Here is a 25,264-nt window from a genome sequence, read left to right as displayed (position 1 = left end):
CTCTTCTTTGGCAGCCGAGAAGAAGAAACATCCAGAAGTGGGATACACGCCTGACTCAGCCAACGGGGAGGTGGGACCCACCCGAGAGAGAGAAGGGTTACAAGGGGGAAGAGTGCCCACTTCGGGCTGCAAGGGGACACTTTAGGAAGGGTCCCAACTGCGGGGCGGAAGTGGGGTGTGGACAACGGAAGTGCCCGCCCCGGCCCCGCCTCCGCCCCCTGCTTTGAGTAAGCTGGGTGTTTCCTGCCTCTCAGTCCGGATCTGGAGACTCCGGCGTCCTCCGACTTTTCATGGTGAGGGCGGTGGCCGTTTGTCGGGGGGCTACGGGCCGGCGAGGGCGGCGGCGAGGCCGAGGGGGAGGGACCCGCTGGGCCCGGCGCGGTGGGCGCGGTAGCGGCGGGGTGCTGGGTAGCGCGTGCGGGCGCGGTCGCGGCGGGGGAAGGGCTTTGGGGCTAGAACTGGGGGCGGGGTGGGGGGGGTCCTGCGAAGGGGCGTTGGGATTTGCGGAGAGGTGCAGGGCGGTGAGCGGACGGGCTCCGGGGGCTTGAGTGGTGTTGGTTGGAGATGGGACTTGGAAGATGGATAGAACAAAGAGACGACACCGAAACCGACGCTCGGGGTGGGACATGAAGATTCGGGGTGGGGTGGGGGGCGGCGTGTGGAGAGCGAGGGGCGAGCGGGAAACCTTGGAACAGAGCACTGGGGCATCCTAGGGGCTGCGTCTTGAGTGGTGGGGTTCCAGGCAAGACAGGAAGGGGCTTCCTCGATCCTCCAGACCCACGGTCTGGAGCGAGATGACTGTACATTCCGTGTTTGGAATTCTGGGGGGAGGGATGCCAGGTGTCTGAGGTCAGGGTATTCGTGACCACCCGAGTGTAGCCTCAAGTGGCATCTGGGTACCTATCTAGTCACTTCCGTTGAGGCCTTAGGTGACCACACCTCGGGAATCTCAGGCTGTCTCCTGTTGCTGTCTGGGCTGTGGGATGGTTTCTGTTTACCTGGGCTTCTCAAGGGTCTGTTCCTTGAATGGTTCTTTGTCCTTGGGTGGGGATGGGCAGAGATCAATCCGGTTCCTCTCTGTTTGCCACTTAACCCCCCTAGAAGATCAATCCCAAACTGAAGACAAATGAGTCAGCAGGTATTTGGCTTTGATCGGCTCTAGTTTGTGTAAGATAAGGAACACTTTGGCAAAAGAAGGCCCACACCACCAGTAGCTAGCTCTTCAATGGACCCCCAGGCCAGCAGCATTACCTGGGGACTTGTTCAAAGCGGCCATGTTTTCAACCCTAACCACAGACAACCTGGGCACAGATTTATCAGTTTATTTTTACAAACTCTGCAGGTCGTTAGTGATTTGGGTTGTGAAACGGAGGCATTTGACATCAGTCCTTGCACAGTTTCAATTCTTGGCTTTCTTTCCTAAAAGCAAGATTGATAGTATCCTCACTAGACTCTTAAGAGAAGCAGGTTAAAAATTAACAGTAGAACCAGGCAGTGGACGGCACACACCTCTTTAATCCCAGCACCGGGGAGACAGAGACAGGTGGATCTCTGAGTTTGAGGTCAGCCTGGTCTACAGAGTGAGTTCCAGGACAGCCAAGGCTACTCAGAGAAACCCTCTCTCGGAAAACAAACAAGCAAAAAAATAGGAGAATACCGTTCGGCCAGGCTCTTGGAATTGGTGGTAACTGCCTTGGAAGCAAGTTCATGGTGCAGAATGCTTCATTTACCCTCTTCAACCTAGTTTGGTTCCAATGGAGCTGCAACCTTTTCTGCTTTGTAGCAGAGACCTCAGTTTAGGAAGGTATTAAGGTTTAGCCACTGTGAGTGCATAGTGCCTCTTAAGCTTCCCTGGGGGAAGAATTACCCTCAGATGGCTATTAGATAAACTGGCCATCTGAGCTTACTTAGCATCCGAATCACCTGAAAGAGCCTTTTAAACCCAAGTTAGTGGCAGCTGCATCACCTGCTGCTTACCAGCCTTCTGATCACTTGATCCGGGGTCTAATCCAGGCTGGCACGAGGGTTTTGACTCTACTAGCTTTGTTTGAAAACACCTGGTCTTAAGGAGTAGAAGAGAAACTTGTAGAAGTAGGATTAGGTGGCCCATGTTTTAACTTTGGTGGGGCGGGGGTTGGAAGGTGATAGTTTGAACAGTCTGTTTTACAGGTTGGGAAACTGAGACACTTTATGTGCCATGTTCACAAGATACAATCGATCTTGTGAACATGGCACATAAAGTGATGGCCTGAGAGGGCAGGCCAGGGCTGCTTGGTCCTCAGGCTTGTTTCTCTCCGCTCACATGAGACGGGCTGCAAGAATTTGGTATTTTCTGGGTGGTTTTGTTGTTATTGTTGTTTTTTGTGTTTTCCTGTCTTATTTGTCTGGCTTTCCCCTCAAGTTAATAGTTCTCTCCTTTCTGCTGATTTTTTTTTAATCTTTTCAAACATGCAGATGGCTGCTTCCTGCCTTGGGCTCTGAAGCCGAGCAGTGAGACTCTTATTTATGTTGCTTTGGTGGTTTTTTATGTGTGGGTCAGGAATTCACTGGGCCAGCAGAGCAAGAGGTTAGTTAGAGAGCTTCTTCAAGACCACAGAGCTAATTATAGCTGAATTATGGGGTACAGAACCTTTCAGAACAGAGGCTTGTCATCTTGGCCTCGCATTAGAACCAGCTGGGGGAATTTAAAAAAAAAAAATGTTTGTGACCACACCCAGAAGACTGATACATCACAGTTTCTATGAAAAAGGACCCAGACATTACTGTCTTTTTAAAGCTCCTCTGGGGCTCCATCGTGTGGCCAGGTAGAGCCACCGTTTAGAGTTGTCAAAGGTGTCTTCAATTAGTCGGGGAGGAAAGAAGCCCAGATTCACTCATAGCACCGGGAAGATGTCAAAAACAAGTCCGTATTTCAGATGCTTTCCCTCCCTTGCACTGGTAACCCGGTCTGCGCTCCACCCGCCCTCGTTAATGATATCAGCCAGTAAAAGGACCGGACAGCAGCATCACTGTGTATGGCCGGGAAGGGCTCTGCAGAGAAGTCTGCCACTCTCAGGTCACTGTCACTGAGCCCTGAGGGCGTGGATGCAGCCAGAATCTGCTGCCCCAGGGTCTCTCCTGACATTAGGCTAATTAGTTGACTTGGAGTGAGGGGCTCTGGCAAGTTTCCAGGTTTTCCTTGCCTCGCCCGGTGTCTCGGCCTCCTTGGTGATCTTTAATGCCTCCGTCCCTTAGTCATTCATAGCTGGAGACAATGACTTGAGACTTGGATAATCATAATTGGAGTGTTTTCCGCTGGAGTGTATAACCGGCCTGGGGCTGTGCTGAGTGCGCTCTGCTCCCCTGGCCTGTGGCAGTGGGAGGGGAAGCCAGCGTGTCTGTCTGACAGCTGGGGCGTTCAGGTGTCTGCCCATGTTCCTGCCACCGCTAAGTGTCAGAGTCGGGGCCTTGAACACGGGTCTGACAACTGAGTCCTTAACTACAAGTTGCTTTTTCGTCTTTTTTTTTCTTTCCTTCTTGACTTCCATGTCATAGCTCTAAATATACCAAGCACCAGGAGCAACCCGGGGCCAGTCAGGCCTCGCCCACATCCTTTGCTTGCTTGTCACGGACCCTCACAGCTTTGAGACGTGACTGACCCTCTGTGGGCCATAGGATGGAGATGACAATCCCTGCCTCTCACGTTGTGTGGCTGTCTTGGCCAGAGTGGCAGGAATCAAGTGGTCAAGGACATGAGTGTGTCTAGAGTGTGTCAGTGTTCTTTGACGTAATCAGAGTGGGGCTGCACAGGTGCACATTCGTGGAAACTCAGCCTTCTGTACACGGAGAGTGTAATTCATCGGATGCTGCAGTGCGCACAGAAATGCACAGGTGTGTTTATGTCCTGTTCTGTGTGTTTCATATCATGTGCCTGGCAAGATGGTAGACTGCTTCCACAGACTGTCTATGTTTTACATGAGTGCGCATGCGTTCGTGTGTGTGTGTGTGTGTGTGTTATACATTATAAGTTTATATCTGAAAAGATGTAGAAAAGTGTTTCCATTTGGGGCAAATCCCCACCACCACCACACCTGTAAGCCTTTCTTTTGCCCTCCAGGTCATCAAAGTTTTGGGAAAAGCTTTATTCCTAGAATCACCTGCCACTGGTGGACATAGTTTCTGGAGGACGTGTTTGGCCATGACTGTTAAAATAGCATCTCCAGGGCTGGTTTGAAAGCTGTGGGGAAAGTGTGCGGTGTCCTGCTTTCCTCCTGGTATCTTTTATTTTGACAGCATGCCTTAGACCCCAGGAGAGCCCTGCCTGAGCTTTTGAAACCAGATTGTGTGTGTGTGTGTGTGTGTGTGTGTGTGTATCTGTATCTCTGTATCTGTGTGTGTATCCAGCTGTGATTTCCAGCCACCCCTGAGGGGTGGGGAACAGAGGTAGAAACGCCTGGCCAGAACTGAGAACCTTGAACGGTATTTCCCACACTTGCTCACTGTCTCTGCTCTGACGGGTCGCTTCTGTTTTGTCCCCTGCCTATTAGAAAGATGTATGTTTGTCATTTATAATGTAGTAAGCGTTCACTGTGGGAAAGTCTTTCTGGTAAAAATAAGAAAACTATCCTTTTTCGGGCAGCTGGAAGTTTGTGCCTGTCAGTGCCCTCTGGCCGGAAGATACAAGGCGCTCAACCATGCCCGGGTGGCTGGCTTCCCTCCCGGTTGTACTGGGAGAGGAAGGTACCTCAGGAAGAGGGGGAGCAGGAGTGTTCAGAGAAGTGTGCGAGACTCCGTCAGCATGCAGCTGACTCCGTCCTGAAGGTAGGGCGCCAAGACCAGCAGAGCAGAGGCGGCAGCAGGCGCCCGAGGCAGCCAGGAGAGGCTGGCTGTGGCCATGTTGGTGTTCTGGATAAGGCCGGTGTCCTTCAGGTGCCAGGGTGGGCTGTTGTTGTCTTGGTCCTACAGCAGCTTTTCCAGAGCGGCTTCAGGTGACAGTGAAGTTGTGTGACGTGTCCAAGGCCTCGAAGGGCTGGCAGCCCACGTTGTCTGTGGAGGCCACCTTTCTCTTTCTCTCTCTGTTCTTGCCCCAGATTCAGGGAGCGGATCCAGCCCATCCCTACACATCTCAGGCTCTAGAATTTGATAGATTCCTATTTAAAAATGAGTTTCCCGAGGTCGGTAAGGACCGGGCGCTAGCCCTGGTGTGAGCTCCCCGTTTATGTCTGGAGGTGCTGTCTGGACTGCTGTAGGATCTCACTGTGGGGTGACGTGAGGAGGAAAATTGCTCCTTTTCCTGAACTTGCTCCCCCGTCGGCTGTTGCTTGTGCTCAGGTCACTTTCCCCAAAGGACGTTGTGGGAGTGGGAGTGGGAGAGCTTCCCAGCTCACAAAAGCGTGTTAATCCGGAGTCTATCTACAGATGGGCCTTTAGCTGCTCGTGTGTGCCGTAAGGAAGGTAGAGTGACCCAGGCGTGGCCCGGGCTCCTTAACGTGCCGGCCAGGTGCTGTTACTACGGATAGATTTAGAGGCAAGCTCATGCCAGCGGGGTCAGCGGGCAAGGTTAGCCTGGGAGACTAAGTGTGGATCGGAGTGAACTGAGGGATGCATTCCTCTCCTTGGGGACAGCCGGCCCCCCAGCAGCCACCATTTGTCCACCTGCCCCAGTCAGCCTCTGATTTTAAGAGAAACCAGAAATTGGATTTGTTTGTTTGTTGGTTTGTTTGTGGCCTTTGAGCTCTTTCTTGAGTTGTCAACAGTGAACGTTTTAAATGCAGTGTACACATGGACCAAAGCAAACACTCTCTGGAGTGAGTGCTGTGTAAATCAGCCTGGAGCTGGAGGGACTCGAGGGACCTGGTGTCTGACCCTGTCCTCTCGCTGGCAGGAAGAGATGTCAGGAGAAAGCGTGGTGAGCTCGGCGGTGCCAGCGGCTGCTACCCGCACCACTTCCTTCAAGGGCGCCAGTCCCAGCTCCAAGTACGTGAAGCTGAATGTCGGGGGAGCCCTCTACTACACCACCATGCAGACGCTCACCAAGCAGGACACCATGCTGAAGGCCATGTTCAGTGGGCGGATGGAAGTCCTCACCGACAGTGAAGGTGAGTCTGCCTGCCAGCCGTCGGCTGCTGGTCCCTAGTTTGACTTTGCGCTAAGTGCCACAGACATGCTAGTGCTTAAGGACGTCTGTCTGTCTGTCTGTCTGTTGGGAAGTCCAGTGTTGGAGAGTAGTTGTACACACGCTTGTGTGCAGGAAGCCTGGGGAGACTAGACTTAGTCTGGGGGTGTGGTCAGGGAGGGCTTCCTGAGGAAGTGGCACTGGAGCTGAGGCCAGACTGAGTAGGAGTCACTGGTGCCGATGAGGACTCCTAGTCTTGACGGGTCTGCTGTGTGGCTTTGAGCAGGATTCTTGTGCTCCAGGCCTCAGCTTCTTGTAAACGCGGCCAGGGCGCCTTGCCTTGCTGCTCCTCTTCCGGTTGGCGGGGTCCCAGCCCCGCCTGGGCCGTGCTTGCTCTCAGAAGACAGGGTTTACGGGTGGGCGGTACCCTCCTGCCGTCACAGTATTTGTGGAAATCCAGACAATGGCGCCCCAGCTTCAGGAGGAAGCAGATGTTATCTGAGAGTCCAGGGTCCTTGTGCATCTCGGTCCTCCCTGTTGCAGCCGTGGCAGGGTTCTGGAAGCAGCTGAGAGGCTGTGAGGGCTGGGGAAGCTTCTTGAAGAGGACCCTCTTCTGGGTGGCCTGAGGCCATACTGCAGACCAGACAGGGTTCGCAGCCCTCGTGGCTCTGCCGGATCGTGTCTGTGGACCGGCCGGCCTGCTCCTGCTGTAGATGCACGCTAAGGGTGCCTTTGTCCCGTGCAGTCTGGGTCACCCAGCATCTGGGGACAGTGTTGTCACCACCATGGCAGACAGGTCACACGTGCCCATCAGTCACCAGGCCTCCTGCCCCCCGGGGAACTCTGGGTCCAGCAGTTCGCGGCTGTCGTTTCTGTTCACCCTCGGTGTAGCCCTTTGCTGTGGGATCAGTTACTGCTTTTTCCAGAACTTCGGGGCTCGCAGAGGAGATGCACCCTCCTCCTCCACCGACCCGGCGATTGGCTGGTTCTTATTCTCTGAGGTTGGGCATGGGCCCATCACCCAAGCCAGATCACAGTGGGTCAGCCACTGGCTTGCTGCCAGAGCCCTTCAGCCTCGTGGAGGCCTGGCTGTCAGGTTGGCATTCTGACCTCAGCGTCGTCACCCATGTCAGGCAGAGCCATCCTGATGCCCTTGGAGGGACCATGGCACAGCCTGACCTATGGCCTACATGCTACTCCAGGAACATCCTTAGGTCCAAATAGGAGTAGAGTCCCTGCATTTCCAAGGTTCACCCCGATTTGGGGACCCATCACTGCTAGCTGCACTCAGGTTTGCTGCAACCAGAAGTGCCAGGGCTGGATACGTGGTTCAGCTTTTGCAGAGGACTGAAGTTGGTTCCCAGCACCCACGTCAGGCAGCTCACAGCTGCCTATAAGTCCGGCTCCAGGGTATCTGATGTCATCTTCTGCCTTCTGTGGACACCCAGTGCTCATATGGTCACACAGACACTCTTTTTTTATTTGTTTGTTTGTTTTGGTTTTTCGAGACAGGGTTTCTCTGTGTATCTTTGCGCCTTTCCTGGAGCTCACGTGGTAGCCCAGGCTGGCCTCGAACTCACAGAGATCCGCCTGGCTCAGCCTCCTGAGTACTGGGATAAAAGGCGTGCACCACCACCACCCGGCCACAGACACTGTCTTTAAAAAACAAATGTCAAAAGCAACTGCTGAGTGAAGACCCCACGGTAGGGCTTCTCACGAGAAGGGAAGGAGGTTCAGAGTTCTGGCAGCGTATGTGCCATGTTGCTAGACGTCCCCGGTCATGGCGGAGAGAGAGTGGCTTGGGGGGCCGTGTCCGAGCTGGCGGGAGCCCCCCTTTCAGCTCCGCCGCTCGCCTGAGCGCTGCCGTGTGCACACAGTCCTGAACAGAGAAGAACGTGGGTGTGGGAAGTCCCTCGGGCTGAGTCCTGCCGGCCTCTGCCACACGGCAGAGCCACAGCCGACGTTTGTGGGGCCTTTGCTCCTGTCGGGCACGGCGCCAGTCTTGCCTCCCGGGCCGTTTACTGGAACATTGTGACATGAGTGAGTGGCTTTCCCTGAACCTCAGCTCGTGGTACTTGACAGAGTTATGAGACGCTGGAGAGCCACGTGGTCAGCGCCGAGTGCTTTGGGCACACTGGCCGGCAGGAGGGCAGAAGAGCCTGCCGCTTCCGTGGGGGAGGCAGGGAGCCCCACCTTGCCCTTCGGGAGTGGATGTGCTGCGGTTTGGCATTGCGCCCTCGGGGTGCCTTTTCTGGCACAGTGGCCGTGAACAGACCTTTGCCTGACTTCTCGGAAAAGTTGACTTCTGGCCGGGCTAGAGTTTGCCCGTGAGCTCGCGTCGGCATCTCCGTGGCCCAGCGGGTTTGTGCAGCGGCCCCAGAGTAAGAACTGGATTCTGGCCTGGGACGGTGCTCAGTGGAGGGAGCGCCTGCCAGGGACGCTGACGCGGGGTTCAGTCCCCAGCAGCCAATAAAAAGCTGGGCGTGGTGGCACGTGCCTGTGATTGTGGCATTCGGGAAGTGGAGGCAGGAGGGTCAAGAGTTCAAGGCCTGTTCTCTCCTCCCCCGTTTCTCCTCAGCACTGGCTGCCCCTGACTCCCCGTGGTCGGATCTCTGACTAACACATTCAGAATTCGAGTGTAGAGACCGGCTGAAGCAGAATCATTCACTTGACTGTCTGCACATCCTCCCAGAAAGCCACGCAGTCCAGTGTGGCCTCCGTACCTCGTCTGCTGGCCCCCCTCCTCTGTAGTGGCAGCTGGTGGCCTGACCCGGGGTCCTGGGTGCAGCTCCGTCTTCTCACCCGAAGCAGCTGGGAGGCCTAGGTTGGCACAGTAGGGAATCTCCAGGCGGATGCAGTGTGCAGCCAGGCTTGGGAGCTGCGTTTTGAGGTGTTAGGTTCACCGCCGCCGTGGAGGTTACTGAACAAGCTTTTCTGTGAGTGTGGCTTCAGACAGTTCTTTTCTGCTCGCGTTCATTCATCATTGTCCTCATGACGTCATGAGGAAATAGCTCCTGCTCAGGTTTTCCCTGTGGTAGAGTAATCCCTTCTCGACACATGCTGCAGCTGATGGAACATGTCTGGTTGATGGCCCCGTGTTAGCTGTTGACTTTCCCCTGGGGACGTGGCCAAGGGCTGGCCCTTCCCTCTGCTGCCTCGCCGTCTCAGGGTCTGCAGATCAGCTCTTAGCTGCCCCGGGTGTCCCTCCCTACTTTGTTCCCAGAAGCAGCGGGGACAGCGTCTCCCATGGAAGCCAGAGCTTCCTTCCACTCAGGTGGCTGTCGGTTCGGCGGTTCACGGTGGCCTGGACTTGTGCCAGCACTGGGCACCGCTGAACCTTTCGACCACTGCCCAGCTGCTGCCCACTCAGTGTCTGTTTCTCTTTGCATTTGCTGCCTTCTGTGTGTCGTGCGTCTCTTCTATGGTAATCGGTTCGACTGCATCTGTACCAGGCTTTTTTTGGGGGGGCCACCAGCCCGCTCCCAGATCATGACATGGAGACTTTGTGGGGGCGGGGGTTTAAGACAGGGTTTCTCGGTGTAGCTGGCCTCGAACTCGAGATCCTCCTGCCTCTGCCTCCCGAGTCCTGGGATTAAAGGCGTGCGCCGTCACTGCCAGGCAACAAGGAAACTTCTTATTGGTTATGAATGCTTGGCCTTAGGCTTGTTTCTTGCCAGCTCTTATGACTGACTTAACCTGTTTCTCTTCATCTACGTTTTGCCTCAGGGCTTTTTACCTTTTCTGTCTATATGTCCTACTCTGTGTCTGCTGGCTGGCGGCTGCCTGCTGGCCCTGGGCATCTCCCTCGTTCTCTCCTTCTCTCCCCCATTTATTCTCTGCCCACCAGCCCCGCCTCTCCCTCTTCTGCCAAACTATTGGCCGCTCAGCTCTTTATTAGATCAGCCAGGTGCCTTAGGCAGACAAGGTGAAACAGCACATCGTTTCATAATTTAATGACACAAATGTAACACACCTTTGCACAGTTCAAGTAATACTCCATAGTATAAACAAGTGTGACACATCTTTACACAGTTACATAGTCCACAGTACCCATCTAATTCACAATTTCTTTTCTCTCTCCTTTCTCTCTGTCACCTGCCGCTCTGTACAGTACGTGTTCTGAGTCCCATCTCCTTATGATCCTGTTTGGAGACATCGCCTCCCGGTCTGACTTAACTCGGTTTTCTGGAGAGCCTCTACATTTCTGCATTGCTCTTACGGTCAGGTCTCTGTGTCCGTCCTCTCCTTTTCCTCTTCCCGGTCCCCCCTTTCACTCCTTCCCCCCTCCCTCCCGGTACTGGGACTAGAGCCTGGGAACCGCACTTTCTAGGCAGGACTCTGTCTGCCCTTCGGGCCCATCCACGGGTCCTGATCTGGCTCAGTGATTCTCAGATAAGGACTGTTGTTGTTTGTGACCTAAGGGACATTAGCAGTGTCCAGAGATGTCTTTGGTTGTCACATCCTGGGTGCCGGGAATGCTGCTCAGCGCCTGCAGCGCCCTGGACAGGCTCCGTCTCCCGAATCTTGATCAGTGGAACCAGGGCTGGAAGTTGTGCCCTGAGACTCGGTTCGGGAATTGGATTTTGTAACAGGTATCTCAGAGTGACTGGAGACCGGGCAGGCTTAGAGTTGGAAATAGCTGAGTGTGGTGAGGAAGGGCTTCCTAGAGGAGGAAGGGAAGGGTTAGGAGAGCTCAGGCTTCCCCAGAGAGGAACCACCAGTGTGATTGCATGAGGGGAGCCCAGTGGTCCCATGTCCCAGCAGCACCCCTGCCCCCCATCCCCACCCCCAGCAGCCTTGGTCCCTGAAAGCCGCACTGACTCCCTCCTGAGTTCTGGAACACGCTGCTTCCCGACAGTCCTGGTGTCCTCTAGCACCACAGGTGGGATGGGTTCATTGTCACAGACCTGTCGCTGAGTGACAGACTGGTGTCGTGCTGTGTGCTTCCTGTCTGTCCTCTGGTCAGACCTGCATGCCAGCACTGTGCATTCGTCTGAAGAGACTGACTGCTGGACTGAGAGCTGAGGGGAATACTGAGGTGTGAGAAGGCAGGTGACAGAGCCCTGGCAGTCACCACTGTGTAGACACCGAGGCATCCTGGAGCGCATCCGAGCCTCTGGGCTGTACGGCCCGTCCTGCTGTCGTGATGGCCCTGGACGCCGTCCTGAAAGCTGTGTGCTCCAAGGAGCAAGGAGCCGCTTGGTGGCTGTTCGCTGTTCTCCGTGCAGGCGCTCGAGCGGACTGTGAGGGGTAGATTCCTGCCTTGAGCGCAACCAAAATATTTCAAGTCAAAATGCTAATTGAAACCTCATGGAGCGTGTGCCTGGCTCCTTTGCCCTTATTTGTTCAAAGTATGTCTTCCCCACAAGCACTTCCTGACGTTCTTGAGCTGGAGCCCAGTGTGGGAGCCCAGTGTCGCAGCCCGCCTGGGGGTTTGTGGAAACTCTGGGCTGTCACTGGGGTGGTGGAATGGGGGGCTCTTGAGCTGGTCGTGCATAGACGGCAGGGCACAGGCAGGCTCGTTCCTGTCAGCCCAGTGTGTCACCGACTGCTGTTTCTCTTGAAGCTTCGGGGTCCTTGTTCTTTTTCTTCAGATTTGTTGTGTTGTGTTTGGTTTTCCGAGACAGGGTTTCTCTGTGTCATTTGGAGCCTTTCCTGGAACTCACTCTGTGGCCCAGGCTGGCCTCGAACTCACAGAGATCCGCCTGGCTCCCGAGTGCTGGGATTAAAGTGGTGTGCCACCGCCGCATGGCGAGGGTCCTTATTCTTAGTGACTGAATCCTGACCTCCACCCCCACTTTGGAATGCTACCAAGCATCTTGGGGACTCTGTATCTGCGGAAATGCATAGAATAAGCCTCCCTGAGAAGAGCAGTTGAGGTAATACTGGCATTCCATACTACGTCCTCATTTGGTCTGAGGAACTTGGGGGCTGTGGGCTGGATGCATGTAGGCTGAATTCAACTTACATATATATACATGTTTTATTTGCCTTTTGATGGGTTGAGAACTGTTTAATTTACCATCCTTTAAAAAAGAGGAGATTGACAAAAGAATCCGAATTTCTGACTTTTCTTGGAATGCTAGAGCTCAAGAAGCCCTGGACCCACTTTCCTTCTTGGCCATTTTTGACTGAATAGGTTGAGGCCACACTTGGGAAAGGGTGTGCTCCCTAGCCGGCCCTGGCCTGGACCACACGGCTGCACACAGGCTGCTTGCTGTGCATTGTATATACTAGAAAGTACCTATCTTGTTTTCCCAGACCCAGAAGGAGGGATGTGTGGCACCTGGAGGTCAGTGCCGGAGGATGTACCTTTCCAGCCTGCTTAGCAGCACGTGCCCGTGCTCACAGACTGGCATTCTCCCCCCTGCTCCATGTGGCAGTTCCCCGCTGAGGCTCTGGAGGGAGGCTGCCCTTAGCAGCAGGTGCAGAAACAGACCAGCAGTCTGCGGAGGCCCAGGAGAGGGACATGGGGATGGCCTTGTCGGGGTACAGAAGAGCTCAGAAAGCACCAGAACCACAAGAGGCCACTGGCAGAGGCTGGGTATGGGAGTTGGGGTGTAATGAGGTGGCCAGGTGTGTAGCATGTGAAAAGGGTCCTTTTCTCGTCCCCTTCCCTGGCTTAGGGGCCTGGGGATCCAGGGCAGGGCACGGTGGGGTCAAGAGTAGAGGTGCCGGCTCCTGCCTACCATGCCCTCCACGCCATGCTCTGCACTGGTCAGGAGGGATGCCAAGTCCCCTCGCCTGCAGTCACTGTGTGGGCTGCCTTACCCATCTGACTGCTTTTGAAAAATTGATTTAAGGTCTGTTTATCTTTGTTTTATGTGTAGGGACATGTTGCCTGCATGTATGTCTGTGTACCACATGAGTGCCCAGTCCCCACAGAGGTCAGAAGAGGATGTTGATGCCCTGAGACAGGAGTGACAGATGGTTGTGAACCGCCATGTGGGTGCTGAGACTTGAACCCGGGTCCTCTAGATGAGTAGTCAGTGCTCTTAGCTGCTGAACCATCTCGCCCGCCTATTCCTCCCACCCCCAGCCCCACCCCACCCCACCCCGACCCTGACTGCTCTCGTGAGAGATGACAGATCTTCGCTCCTTTCTACCTCTTTCTTGGTTGCTCCTTTGTCCCCAGGCTCCGGGCCTGGCCTCCTCGGAACACCTTCCAGAGACGTCCCATGTCAGGAGAGGGATTTTAAACCAGTGGGCCCGGGTAGAAGCGTCGTGAGCCGGGGACAGTTGGAGAGGACTCTGGTTAGCAGGGTCAGTCTTGGTTCTTACCCTCGTGCCCGGTGCTGGCCAGCAGGTGGGACGCTCCTCCGTGTCCAGTGACAGGTTCTGCTGCCGTCACTAGCCCAGGAGTGCGTGCGGTGTGACGTCATGGGTAGCTCTAGCCGTGTCTGACGTGTGACCAGAGGTCACAGTCGGGGATGTCTGGCCGATCGGCTCTGCTGCTGCTGGAGTTGGGTTTTGGTCTCTCAGGTGTTTACCAGGTCCTTCAGAGCACACGTTCAGACGTTAGCTGCTCTGGGGTCTCGTGGGACTGACGACCACAGGAGTCGGGGAATTGTGTCCAGCCATGGTGCTCACCTCCCTGAGAAGTGTCATGTGACGAGTTACCCTGTCACCCCACTGCAGGCTGGATCCTCATTGACCGCTGTGGGAAGCACTTCGGGACAATACTCAACTACCTTCGAGACGGGGCTGTGCCCCTGCCTGAGAGCCGCCGGGAGATCGAGGAGCTGTTGGCAGAGGCCAAGTACTACCTGGTGCAGGGCCTGCTAGAAGAGTGCCAGGCGGCCCTACAAGTAGGCACCCTCTGTCCGTCCTGCATGAGGGAGACCAGATCTGTCTGCCACCTTCCTTCCCCCTGCCAATGGGCCCTGCCTCACTAGAGTGAGCCTGGGACCTGCTGCAGCAGGCTTGCACTCAGCCCTCAGGGAGCCGCCCCCCTGTCCCTAGGATGGGGTGGTTGTACCATCCCACCTGGGGTGCTCTTGTCTCAGGGGTGCTGGACAGTGCTTCAGAAACCCTTCCTCTGCTCTGCACCGCGCAGCCGCCTGGCTGCTCAGACCTCCATCTCAGTGCCTGTGCGTCCTCTCATGTAGACCGCAGCCCCTCTGGCTCCCCCGGGAGTCTGACTTCCTACATCTGCCACGGTTGGAAGTCCAGAGAAACGTCCAGACACGCTCCCTCACTCTTCTGTGTCCTGAAGCAGGGCCAGGGAGAGCCAAGCCCACAGCACGTGTAGTCGGGAGCTTTTACTGTGGAGCCTCAGAAGGTTCCTTTGTGCTGTGATGGGGTTGCGACTGCACCTTCCCTGAGCCTCGGAGCTCTGTCTGGCCCTCCCTGGAACGGTCTTCATAGTCCCGGGTTCGAGGCATCGGCCTCGCCACACACCTCTCTTGCCTGTGTGCCTTTGTAATGTTACAGATTTCCCTGGAGTCATTCTTATATTTATTGATGTTATGCGGGCACATCGTTTAGGAGGTAGAGCATCACTGCGTGATTGATGGCTTGTGCCCCATAGCCTTCCCCGCCTCCCTTACCCCCTTCCCCGCTCCCCTACCCCCTTCCCCGCCTCCCTTACCCCCTTCCCCGCTCCCCTACCCCCTTCCCCGCCCCCATACCCCCTTCCCCGCCTCCCTTACCCCTTTCCCCGCTCCCCTACCCCCTTCCCCGCCCCCATACCCCCTTCCCCGCCTCCCCTTTCCCCTTCCCCAGGCTGGCTCTCTGCCGCCGTCTGTTCTCAGCTTTAGCCATGACCTCCTGGACTTAGAGAAAATTAGACTTCCCCTCTCATGCTCCCTCCCCTCCACCAACCTTCTGGCAGAAGTGTTTAATCGCAGCTTTGCGTTAGACAATGGCCTGAGTTCACCCTGCCCTTGCCAATCTCGCTGTGCCCTGGGCATTTTGTTTGCTTGATCCCCAAGTCCACAGATAGGAAGACGAGTCTCATGCTGGGCTGTCCAGATGTCCCCAAGATCCTCTGTGTCGCCTTTGTGTCGGGACGTGTCCTCTGGCTCCTCCGTCTAGATCTGGGGTTCAGCCCCCAGGACTTGCCTCCTGTCCTTTCCCTTCTGTGTCGGAACACTGCCCTCATGGCGTGCCACCCTCGCTGAGAAGGTGCCACGTCTGTCCTTGACTGTCCGCTCCCTCTGTGCCTCTCTCCTTGCATTTTCACGCTGTTGGTTCCGATGTCATGGTTGAGAAGCTCCCCATGCATAATGGAATGACCCTTGGCTTCTGTGGAGGCCCAAGGAGAAGCTACTATGTGGGGCCGGGAGTCCTCGTCTTCCAGGCCTTCAGGGGAGTCCTCTGTAAGGAGCCCTCTACTGCCAGGTGTGCCGGGGCCTGAAATTTGGGCACTCAGAAGGCAGAGGCAGGAGGATCACAGGTTTGAGGCCAGCCTGGTCTACATAGCAACTCTGATTAAAAACTACAGAAGCCCTGTACTTTTTCTGTCTGTGGGGTGTAAGCATGGCTGCCTGTCGTCTGGGGCTGACAGGCTTGGGGGACCTGCGTGTTGTCAGAGCAGCAACATGTCTCCGTCCTCTGCTCTGCCACCACTGCAGGAATGTGACCTTTCTCCTGTGACCGAGATGCCTCTGCCCTCCCCCTGCCCCTAGCCTGCGGTCGTCCCGAGGACTGTCCGGCTTCTTGCCTCCCTCACATGGGCTTTGCCTCTGGCTCTCCCCTCATCTCTCAGCCGGCGTCTGCTTGCCAGCTCAGCCTTTGACCCCCTGTGTGTCTTCTGACTTGACGTCTCCGTTCTGCTCATCACTCCAGGGGGTTGTAGGGGCTTTGGCTGTCGTCACCTGCCCGGCAGAGAGAGCTGTGCCATCCACTGTTACTGGGCAGTCGGTCGTGCCACAGTCCCGATCAGAGCAGACTCCTGCCCTGGTCTTACCCCTTCCCAATGACAGGTGCCAGGCGTCGTCTTCTCTCCCCCATGACTGTCCTGTGTCTCCTCATCAGGGCCTGGCTTCCTGGCTGGCCAGCTTAAACAGCTGTGTGCTAGACAGACCCCCGGGCTGAAAGCGTGTTTTGTTCCAGCAGAACAAAGATGCTTACGAGCCCTTCTGCAAGGTTCCTGTCATCACCTCCTCCAAGGAAGAGCAGAGGCTTATAGCGACTTCAAATAAGGTGTGTAGAGGCTTCTAGAGGACCGGCCCTCACCATTCTTTACCCCAGGGACTCTTGAGGAAAGAGGGACAAGACACTTAGTTAGAAATAAAGAGGAGAGAAACAGAGAGAAAACACAGGATAGACTCGGGTGGGCCTGGATCCTTATCCACTAGCCCAGAACTTTATTCCAGAGGTCTGTTTATAATAATGCCGAGGGGTGGGGCAAAAGATCTCCAGCCCTTGCTAGTTCCAGTCACCTGGTACCCAGGCCCATGGTCCTGTCAACCGCCCATGCAGTCCTGCTGGGTACAGCCACTAGGAAACCTAGGGGGCTCCAACAGAGGCTTGGGAGTGGTTGGTTCGTGGGTTGGGGTGTGTGTGTCTGTGTCTCTGTCTGTCTGTCTGTGTGTGAGGGGGGTTGTCCAGGCTCAGAGGCAGTGTATGTGGGTATCTGTATCTGTGTGTGTGTGTGTGTGTGTGTGAGAGAGAGAGAGAGAGAGAGAGAGAGAGATTGATTGTCCAGGCTCAGAGGCAGTGTGTGTGGGTATCTGTATCTGTGTGTGTGTGTGTGTGTGTGTGTGTGTGTGTGTGAGTGTGAGTGTGAGAGAGAGAGATTGTCCAGGCTCAGAGGCAGTGTGTGTGGGTATCTGTATCTGTGTGTGTGTGTGTGTGTGTGTGTGTGTGTGTGTGTGAGTGTGAGTGTGAGAGAGAGAGATTGTCCAGGCTCAGAGGCAGTGTGTGTGGGTATCTGTATCTGTGTGTGTGTGTGTGTGTGTGTGTGTGTGTGTGTGTGTGTGAGAGAGATTGTCCAGGCTCAGAGGCAGTGTGTGTGGGTATCTGTGTGTGTGTGGGGGCCGGGGGGGGGGGGGGGGTTGTCCAGGCTCAGAGGCAGTGTGTGTGGGTATCTGTGGGGGGGGTGGGTGGGGGGAGATTGTCCAGGCTCAGAGGCAGTGTGTGTGGGGGGGGGGTTGTCCAGGATTGGAGGGGGGGTGTTTGGGGGGGGGGGGCAGCAGGGCCTGTGTTCTGAGATAAAGGCCGGGTCCCGAGTAGGAAGCCCCACATCCCCACATCCCGTGTTGTCCCTGCCCCTGGAGCAGGCCACGCCCTCCTCCTCCTGTAAGCTCCGCCAGTCCCTGCCCGCTGCCTCTGCCCGCAGCCCCTGCCCGCAGCCTCTGCGGAGCCAGTACACACTGACCGCACGCCGCCGCTGCCGGTAACGCCTCTCCTTCCCCCCGCAGCCGGCCGTGAAGCTGCTCTACAACAGAAGTAACAACAAGTACTCCTACACCAGGTGAGCGCCAGCGGCCAGCCGTCGGGCCGGCCGCCTGTGTCCGTCTCACCGGAGGGAGGCCCTCCGCCCCGTAGCTGGGTAGACCGGTGGGCAGGCAGAGGGAGCTCCGAGGTGGGATTCCCTCGCTGGACATTCCCCCTTTGGTGCACTTGAGTGCTGTTGCCACGGTGTGCAGCCACCAGGACTTTCCAGAATGAGGGCGCTTTTCCACCCCACAGGCAGTCAGCGCCCCTCATCTTTCCTGGCCTCCAGCGGCTGTTAACCCACATTTCCATGTCTGTACATTCGCCTGTTTCCAACATGTCACGTGATAGAACATGTGGTGACCGACCCCGTCACTTGACGTAGTGTTTGCAGGGCTAACACGCCTAGCACCATCAGTAACCATTCCCTTACGGCAAAACGCTGTCGTTTTCTTGTGTGGACTGCCGAGTTTATTCGCTCGTCAGCATGGGCGTTCGGGGTGTTGGCACTTCCTCACTCTTGAATAATGCTGCTGGGAGTTCAAGTTGAGGGGTTTTGTGGACTTGGGTGTTCCTTTCTTTTGAACGCTAGGAGTGGGCTACGGTCATCTGTGACTGGTGCAGTTATGGAGACCACACTGTTTTAACAATGCCACCAACAAGATGGGCGTTTCTAAAGTGCCTTTGCCTCTCAGGAACATGCTCTGCAAATGAGCAGCTTGAGAGATGGAGGGATTTAGTGGGCTCACGAGACCCACAGACTGACCTAGAATGGAAAGTCTTCCTGGAGCTGGGCGATGTGGTGCACGCCTTTAATTCCCCCCACTCAGGAGGCAGAGGATCTCCATGAGCCCGAGGCCAGCTTGGTCTACAAAATGAGTTCCAGGACAGCCAAGGCTACCCTGTCTCAAAAATCAAAACCAGAAGTCTTCCTTGGGCTTTGCTGTTATGTACCTCATGGGGCTTGGCCGAGAAAGGGGTGGGGCGGGCTCAGTAGCCTTTGCCCAGAGGCCCTGCCTTCAGTAATCTGCTTAGGCCTGTTAGGGCAGGCATGCAACCAGGGGTGAGGAGGCGCACAGCCTTCAGGCCACCGCTGTCTTTTGAGACCCAGCTCTGCCATGTAGACGTTTCTGGACTTGGACAGTGAGCTGGTGTCTTTGGGCTCGCTTCTCCTTCCTCGGGCAGTAGATACTACAGGCCGTTCTCGAAGGTTCGCCAAGTAGAACTGGAGGAGAGAGAAGGAAGCAGGGAGGCCTCTCCTGCGTGGAGAAGCATTGGTGGGCAGGTGTGGTGGCTGCAGCCCGGGCTCACCTCCTCAACACTCTCCGCAGCAATTCTGACGACAACATGTTGAAGAACATCGAGCTCTTCGATAAACTTTCCCTGCGCTTTAACGGGAGGGTCCTGTTCATAAAGGACGTCATCGGGGATGAAATCTGCTGCTGGTCATTTTACGGCCAGGGCCGGAAAATTGCGGAAGTCTGTTGCACCTCCATCGTCTACGCCACGGAGAAGAAGCAGACCAAGGTAAGAGCTGGGTGGGTGGCCCTGAGTGCGCGCGCATGCATACCCTCCCCGCCTGCCCCACTGGGCTGGGCCAGGTCTGTATGTGGTTCTCTACCGACACCGCACAGAGATGGCCGTGCTCCCCGCTAGCTCGGGCAGTCCAGGCGGAATCAGGTTTGTCCCTGCGCCCGGGTGCACCCGATGGCCAGTGCCCTCTCTGTCTATCAGTCATTGCTGGGCCGTCAAGGCTGAGGTGGCCCTGCTGCCTTCCCAAGCTGGCCCTTGACTGCCCCTGGCTGTCCATCCCCATCCTTCTATCTGCTGACCTAGATCTGTCTTCTACTCTCGTGGGCCCCACACGTCATTCCTTTTGAGATGATCATCTGCATGTGTCTCTCTGCATGTGAGTGCAGGTGCATCGGACTCCCCGGAGCTAGAGTTACAGACGGTTGTGAGCCACCTTACGTGGATCCTGACAACCACTCAGGTCCTCTGGAAGAGCAGCCGGTGCTCTTAACCCCTGCGCCATGCCTCCAGCCTCCCACATGTCACCTTTCCAAGCCACCTGACTTCCTCACTGAGCTGGGTATTGGATTTACTTTGCATCCTTCTCTCAAGCCAATAGTGTCTGTCGCTCTAGCGGAGCGGAGCTGTCCTACAAAGCTGGATCGTACAGCAGAGTGCTGCTCACCCACCTAGGGAGAGGGTGGCCTCCCTCCTCCCCACTCTCCCTCCCCCTCACTCTCCCTCCCCCCACTCCCCCTCCCCCCCACTCTCCCTCCCCCCCACTCTCCCTCCCCCCACTCTCCCTCCTCCCCACTCTCCCTCCTCCCCACTCTCCCCCCTCCCCACTCTCCCCCCTCCCCACTCTCCCCCCTCCCCACTCTCCCCCCTCCCCACTCTCCCCCCTCCCCACTCACCCTCCTCCCCACTCTCCCCCCTCCCCACTCTCCCCCCTCCCCACTCTCCCCCCTCCCCACTCTCCCTCCTCCCCACTCTCCCTCCTCCCCACTCTCCCTCCTCCCCACTCACCCTCCCCCCCACTCTCCCTCCCCCCCACTCTCCCTCCCCCCCACTCTCCCTCCCCCCACTCTCCCTCCCCCCCACTCTCCCTCCCCCCCACTCACCCTCCCCCCCACTCACCCTCCCCTCCACTCACCCTCCCCCCACTCTCCCTCCCCCCCACTCTCCCTCCCCCCCACTCTCCCTCCCCTCCACTCACCCTCCCCTCCACTCACCCTCCCCTCCACTCACCCTCCCCTCCACTCACCCTCCCCTCCACTCACCCTCCCCTCCACTCACCCTCCCCTCACTCACCCTCCCCCCCCACTCACCCTCCCCCCCACTCTCCCTCCTCCCCACTCTCCCTCCTCCCCACTCTCCCTCCTCCCCACTCTCCCTCCTCCCCACTCTCCCTCCTCCCCACTCTCCTCCTCCCCACTCTCCTCCTCCCCACTCTCCCTCCTCACTCTCCCTCCTCACTCTCCCTCCTCCCCACTCACCCTCCTCCCCACTCACCCTCCTTCATACTCTCCCTCCTCCCCACTCTCCCTCCTCCCCACTCTCCCTCCTCCCCACTCTCCCTCCTCCCCACTCTCCCTCCTCCCCACTCTCCCCTCCTGTTTGCTGTGCATCCTGTCATCTCTTCCTCACTCCGAGAGAAACCTGATTACCTGTGACGTTAATTCTGCCAAGAGCAGATTGCCGCGGTTCTGGTCGCCTGTGTTCAGTCCCCGATCGTGTTACTGTCACCACTGCAGCTCTGGGAGTTGTAGTTCTGTGGGGTCCCAGAGCTGGCAGAACACTGGTGATACAAAGCAGACCCCCGAGAGACGCAAGACCCTTTAATTGATGATGGAAATTGAAGTCACGGGATCTGACAGGTCGAGGGTCGTGTGCTGCACATCACCCGGCGTCACGGCCACCACCTTGTGATGGTGGTTCCCTGTGCCTCCCACTCCTTCCCTGCACGGGGAGCCTGAGCTAAGTACTCAGACTCTCCTGACAGGTAGAGACTGCTTCTGAGGTAGCCAAGGGGAGAGTGCTGAGGCCCTCTGTTTCAAACATGGCCGGGGGCCGGAGCCGCCTGCTCGCTGTGCAGGCTGCGTCATGCTCTCAGTAAGTTCTTAACCGTTCCCAGTGCTCATTTAGAGCTTCCTGGGGAGCAGAGGGATTCAGCAAGCCCATGCTTGGAGCCCAAGTGGCCTTAGACGAGCAGAAGTCTCCAGGGGGAAACCGGAGCTTTTTTGTGAGGCTTGTTGATTGCAGGGTCTGGCTCTGGGGTCAGGATTCTTCTCTTTTCCTGGCTCCTTTAGTGATGACCTCGCCCCTCTGGTGCCCAAGGCCTTGGTTTTCCAGGTAATTGGTGGCAGCACGCTGGTCCTGGATGACAACAGTGCCTCCTCCTCCTCCTCCTCCTCCCCAAACATTGAGCTCTGTGGGGCCCACACCTGCGTCACTGTCTAAGCTGCCTGTTCTTTGGGGGGGGGGTTCATGGTAGAGACTTGACGGCATTCCGGGTGCATTCCTAGGGCTCTTCCCACACTTGGCCCTGTGCAGCCTGCCTGTAATAGGGTCCCTAACCCTCGCTGAGGCGATGGTAATCCAGCAGAGCTCCGCCCGCCCCTTCCTTGTGTTCCCCGTCAAGTTGTGTGGCCTCTGTGAACTCCTGGGTCAGCACTGTCACCGAGCCTGTCTGTGGGCTGCTGTGTCTGCAGCCCTGCACCACGCATCACTCCTGCAGTGTGCATCACCCCTGCAGCATGCATCACCCCTGCAGCATGTATCACTCCTGCACCACGCATCACCCCTGCAGCATGCATCATCACTCCTGCAGCAGGCATCACTCCTGCAGCAGGTATCACTCCTGCAGCTGCATCACTCCTGCAGCAGGCATCACTCCTGCACCTGCATCACTCCTGCACCACGTATCACTTCTGCACCACGCATCACTCCTGCAGCAGGCATCACTCCAGCATGCATCACTCCTGCAGCATGCATCACTCCTGCAGCGTGCATTCCTGCAGCATGCATCACTCCTGTACCTGCATCACTCCTGCACCACGCATCACTCCTGCACCACGCATCACTCCTGCACCACGCATCGCTCCTGCAGCGTGCATTCCTGCTCTCCTCCTCACTTCTGCTCCTGATGTTCGTGTGACAGCTGCTTTCGGGCCTCCGTCAGGAGCCCAGCATCTTGTGTCCTCTCAGCCCCGCTAGCGTCTGCCGAGTGAGCTTTCCCGGGACTGAGATGGTCTTGCCGCCTCACGATCCTGAGTAATTTAGCCCACGCCCTGTTAGTGTGTCAGGTGTTGGGCAGCAGGTCTTGTCCAGTTCCTAGGGAACTGTGGTTTTTTGTTGTTGTTTCTGTTTTTAATATTCTGTCTCCTCTCCCTTGGCACGGGGAAGAAGGTCAGAGAACAATCTGGGAGTTGGTTCTCTCCTATCCCATGTGGGTCCTGGGAATTGAACTCGGGTTGTTAGGCTTGGCACCTTCACCCGCGGAGCCCTCTCACTGGCTCCAGTACCCACTGTTGTGGCTTTGCTGGCAGCGGCCACTGCGGGACTCAGGCACACGTCCCAGTGCAGCTCTGTGTGAGGAGGGCAGGCCCTGCCGCTGGGGGCTGTTCAGGTGCCGTAGTTTCCGAGGCTCCCTCCTTCACAGCCCCCGAGGACCCTCCTTGTCCTGGGCTCCCTTGTCTCAGCTGCTCTAAAGCTGGGGCTTTGCTTCCTCCAGCTGCTGCCGTCTTCCTGCCTAGGCCCGTGTCTGAGGCCGCCCGGCACGAGGTGAGAGACAGCAGCAGGTGTTCATCTGCCCACCCTGCTCAGACCGCAGCTCTCCACCAGAGAGGAGGGCGTCACCCGAGCAGCCACAGGCCCTGGGTGCGGCCATGAGTCTGCCGAGGCGCCAGAGTGAGACCATGGCAGACAAAGGGGTTGTTCCCCCAAGGCTGACATGTTGGCTCTCCTGTGACTGTCTTCATTGTCAGCCTAGGAACCTGGTTAGCCCGCTGGCCCTGCTAACGGACCCACTGTGTTTGGGGGGCACAGGTTGAGTTCCCCGAAGCCCGCATCTATGAGGAGACCCTGAACATTCTGCTGTATGAGGCCCAGGACGGCCGAGGACCTGACAATGCACTCCTGGAGGCCACAGGCGGGGCGGCTGGACGCTCCCATCACCTGGACGAGGACGAGGAGCGGGAACGGGAGCGGATAGAGCGAGTTCGGAGGATCCACATCAAGCGCCCCGACGACCGGGCCCACCTCCACCAGTGAGCGGGCGAGCACCAGCTGCCCTCCCTCCGCCCGCCCTCTGCCCCCGCCCCCCAGACCCTGTGCAGGCTTCGGGGTACCTCCCACTCTCCCTGGAGTCTGGAGACACTTTTGTAACAAGCCAGATGATTATTTTGATATTTCTCGACAAAGTGGATTGCTTCTGTGTTGACCCAGGTGTGCACCCCTTCTGAACCAAGCTGTGTCTGCGGGCCCTGCTTCTCGCGAGAGCCTGGAAAAGTGTGAATGAGTCTGGCGTGTGTGAACCTTTGTGGCAGTATTTATTTTTATGGCTGTTGACTACCTATCAGGGCTTCTTAAGTGACACTCCTTCCTCTAAGGGCTCCTTTGACAGTTCTGAGGGGCTGTGTGGGTGGCAACCGTCCAGCAGGGTGTCCGGGAGCGGCCTGGCCCTGCCTGTTGTGTTCTGACCAGGCTGGGAGCCTGCTCTGTACGGTTTTGTGAGCTTGTGGTGGTGGACAGGGGACCCAGTGTGCTCCCAGCCCCCTGTCTGGCACGGAGCAGACCGTTCCCTGGCAGTGAGCTCTGCTGTCATCCGGGTCCTTCCCGTTGCTGGGCTTGTTGACACACACTTCCCAGAAGGTCATCTGCACACCTGCAGCCATTGCTCCAGACCGCTGCCTTAAGGGTCTGCTCCCTGCAGGGCCCCCGACACGTGGCCCCCGGTGAGGACACGCCAGGAGCCTGCAGGCTGACTCAGGGCGCTTCCCTGCTCTCCTATCGCTGCCTTCAGTTCTTAGTTCTCTGCAGACCAGAGTGGGCGTGCAGATACCTTTGAGTCTTGTGTGTTCGAGGATGTGTGTGGCTGCTGGTGAGGACGTGTGACTGCGGGCACGGGTGCCGGTGAGGACGACGACGACATACCTGTCACCTCTCCTGACTGACACGGTGGTCGTGAGTAGACTAGTGACGAGGCGAGTGCTTGATGACGGAATTGTTACTATTTTAGACCAAAGGTATGAAGTGGATAATCTGTCAGGTTTTTTAAAGTTTCTAGTTTGTGACAGTTTTTACAGCTCACTTTGTGCGTGACAGTCGTGTACCTTTCTCTTGTATCTGGCAGCGAAGCCAACAGTAAACAATCCCGACTGGATCGAGGAACTGTGTACTGGGTAGATGCTTTTTACACAAGGGTGTGGCAAACCTTTTGTATGGAGAGCCGAGAAAGGGAGCTTACAAATCATGTTTCGTGAGTTTTTCTACTGTGTGTTTTCAGTGTCAGCCCTGCCCTGCGGGTTCACCCTTTTAGGAAGTGACCGTGAATGTCAGTCCCGGTGTTTTCTGTAGGAATGGAAAAGCCATTGTAGACACTGTTCAAATGTCCCTGTGCAGGATGGCTGGCAGCGGTTGGCTCGCCGTGGCCTCTGCGCCTTACGGTTTCTGTTCGGGCAGCTCTACTTCCTCTTTCCTCCAACCTTGTGCCTACAGCTTTGCACCTCCCGCGCCCCGCGATAGGACCAGGCCTGGCACACCTTCCACGGTGCCCGGTAGCTCCGGCAGCTGGGTCGGCCAGGGCCTGGCGTCAGTCGGTCCAAAGCTCTGCTCCGCATTGCACAGGCCAGCATGACGGACAGCAGCCAGCATCTCCAGTGCAGAGCCATCCAGAGCATCACTGCGCTTGGGTCTGGTGTAAAGAGTGATATTTTATTGCACACTAATGGCTCACAATTAAATTGGAATAGCTTTTTGTCCTTGGTAACCAAGTCCAGTGTTTGTGGCAGCTGGGCCCACCCCACCCCCCTACCCGGTCCTGACGCGGCCTCTGTTGCCTTCCTGGGGAAGGGGGGCTGTTGGACCGCTCTCTGAGTCGGGGTCCGCTCAGGTGCCACCTCCCGTGCCCGCGCTCACGGCTGGCACTCAGCCCATCACGAGCCTTCCTGTCCGCACTGTGGAAACAGTGCTGGGAGCTTTAGACACGCTCACTGTTGTACAGCGTCTGTGCACACGTGTAAAATACACATTAAACTGTGCTTCTCTTCACATCTG

At 56.8% G+C, this 25,264-nt stretch overlaps 1 protein-coding gene across 2 annotated transcripts; it reads left to right on the top strand.

Annotated features, from left to right (window-relative positions):
- The first annotated feature begins 154 nt into the window (after positions 1–154).
- Positions 155–25,258, top strand: Kctd10 (potassium channel tetramerization domain containing 10). Of its 2 annotated transcripts, none has more exons than XM_015987455.3 (7): positions 155–293; positions 5,864–6,077; positions 13,733–13,902; positions 16,151–16,240; positions 17,461–17,513; positions 18,808–19,003; positions 23,036–25,258. In XM_015987455.3, exons 1-7 carry the CDS (start codon positions 291–293, stop codon positions 23,258–23,260), a joined length of 951 nt encoding a protein of 316 aa, XP_015842941.1. In that variant the 5' UTR covers positions 155–290; the 3' UTR covers positions 23,261–25,258. The 2 variants fall into 2 exon arrangements, with proteins under 2 accessions (XP_015842941.1, XP_006994007.1); XM_006993945.4 differs by having other exon boundaries at positions 164–293; positions 16,154–16,240.
- Positions 25,259–25,264: the final 6 nt, after the last annotated feature.

Source organism: Peromyscus maniculatus, chromosome 23 (genome assembly GCF_049852395.1).
Source record: "Peromyscus maniculatus bairdii isolate BWxNUB_F1_BW_parent chromosome 23, HU_Pman_BW_mat_3.1, whole genome shotgun sequence".
NCBI lineage: Eukaryota > Metazoa > Chordata > Mammalia > Rodentia > Cricetidae > Peromyscus > Peromyscus maniculatus.
Note: the sequence above shows the minus strand (reverse complement) of the source record. Positions and strands in the feature narration are given on the sequence as shown.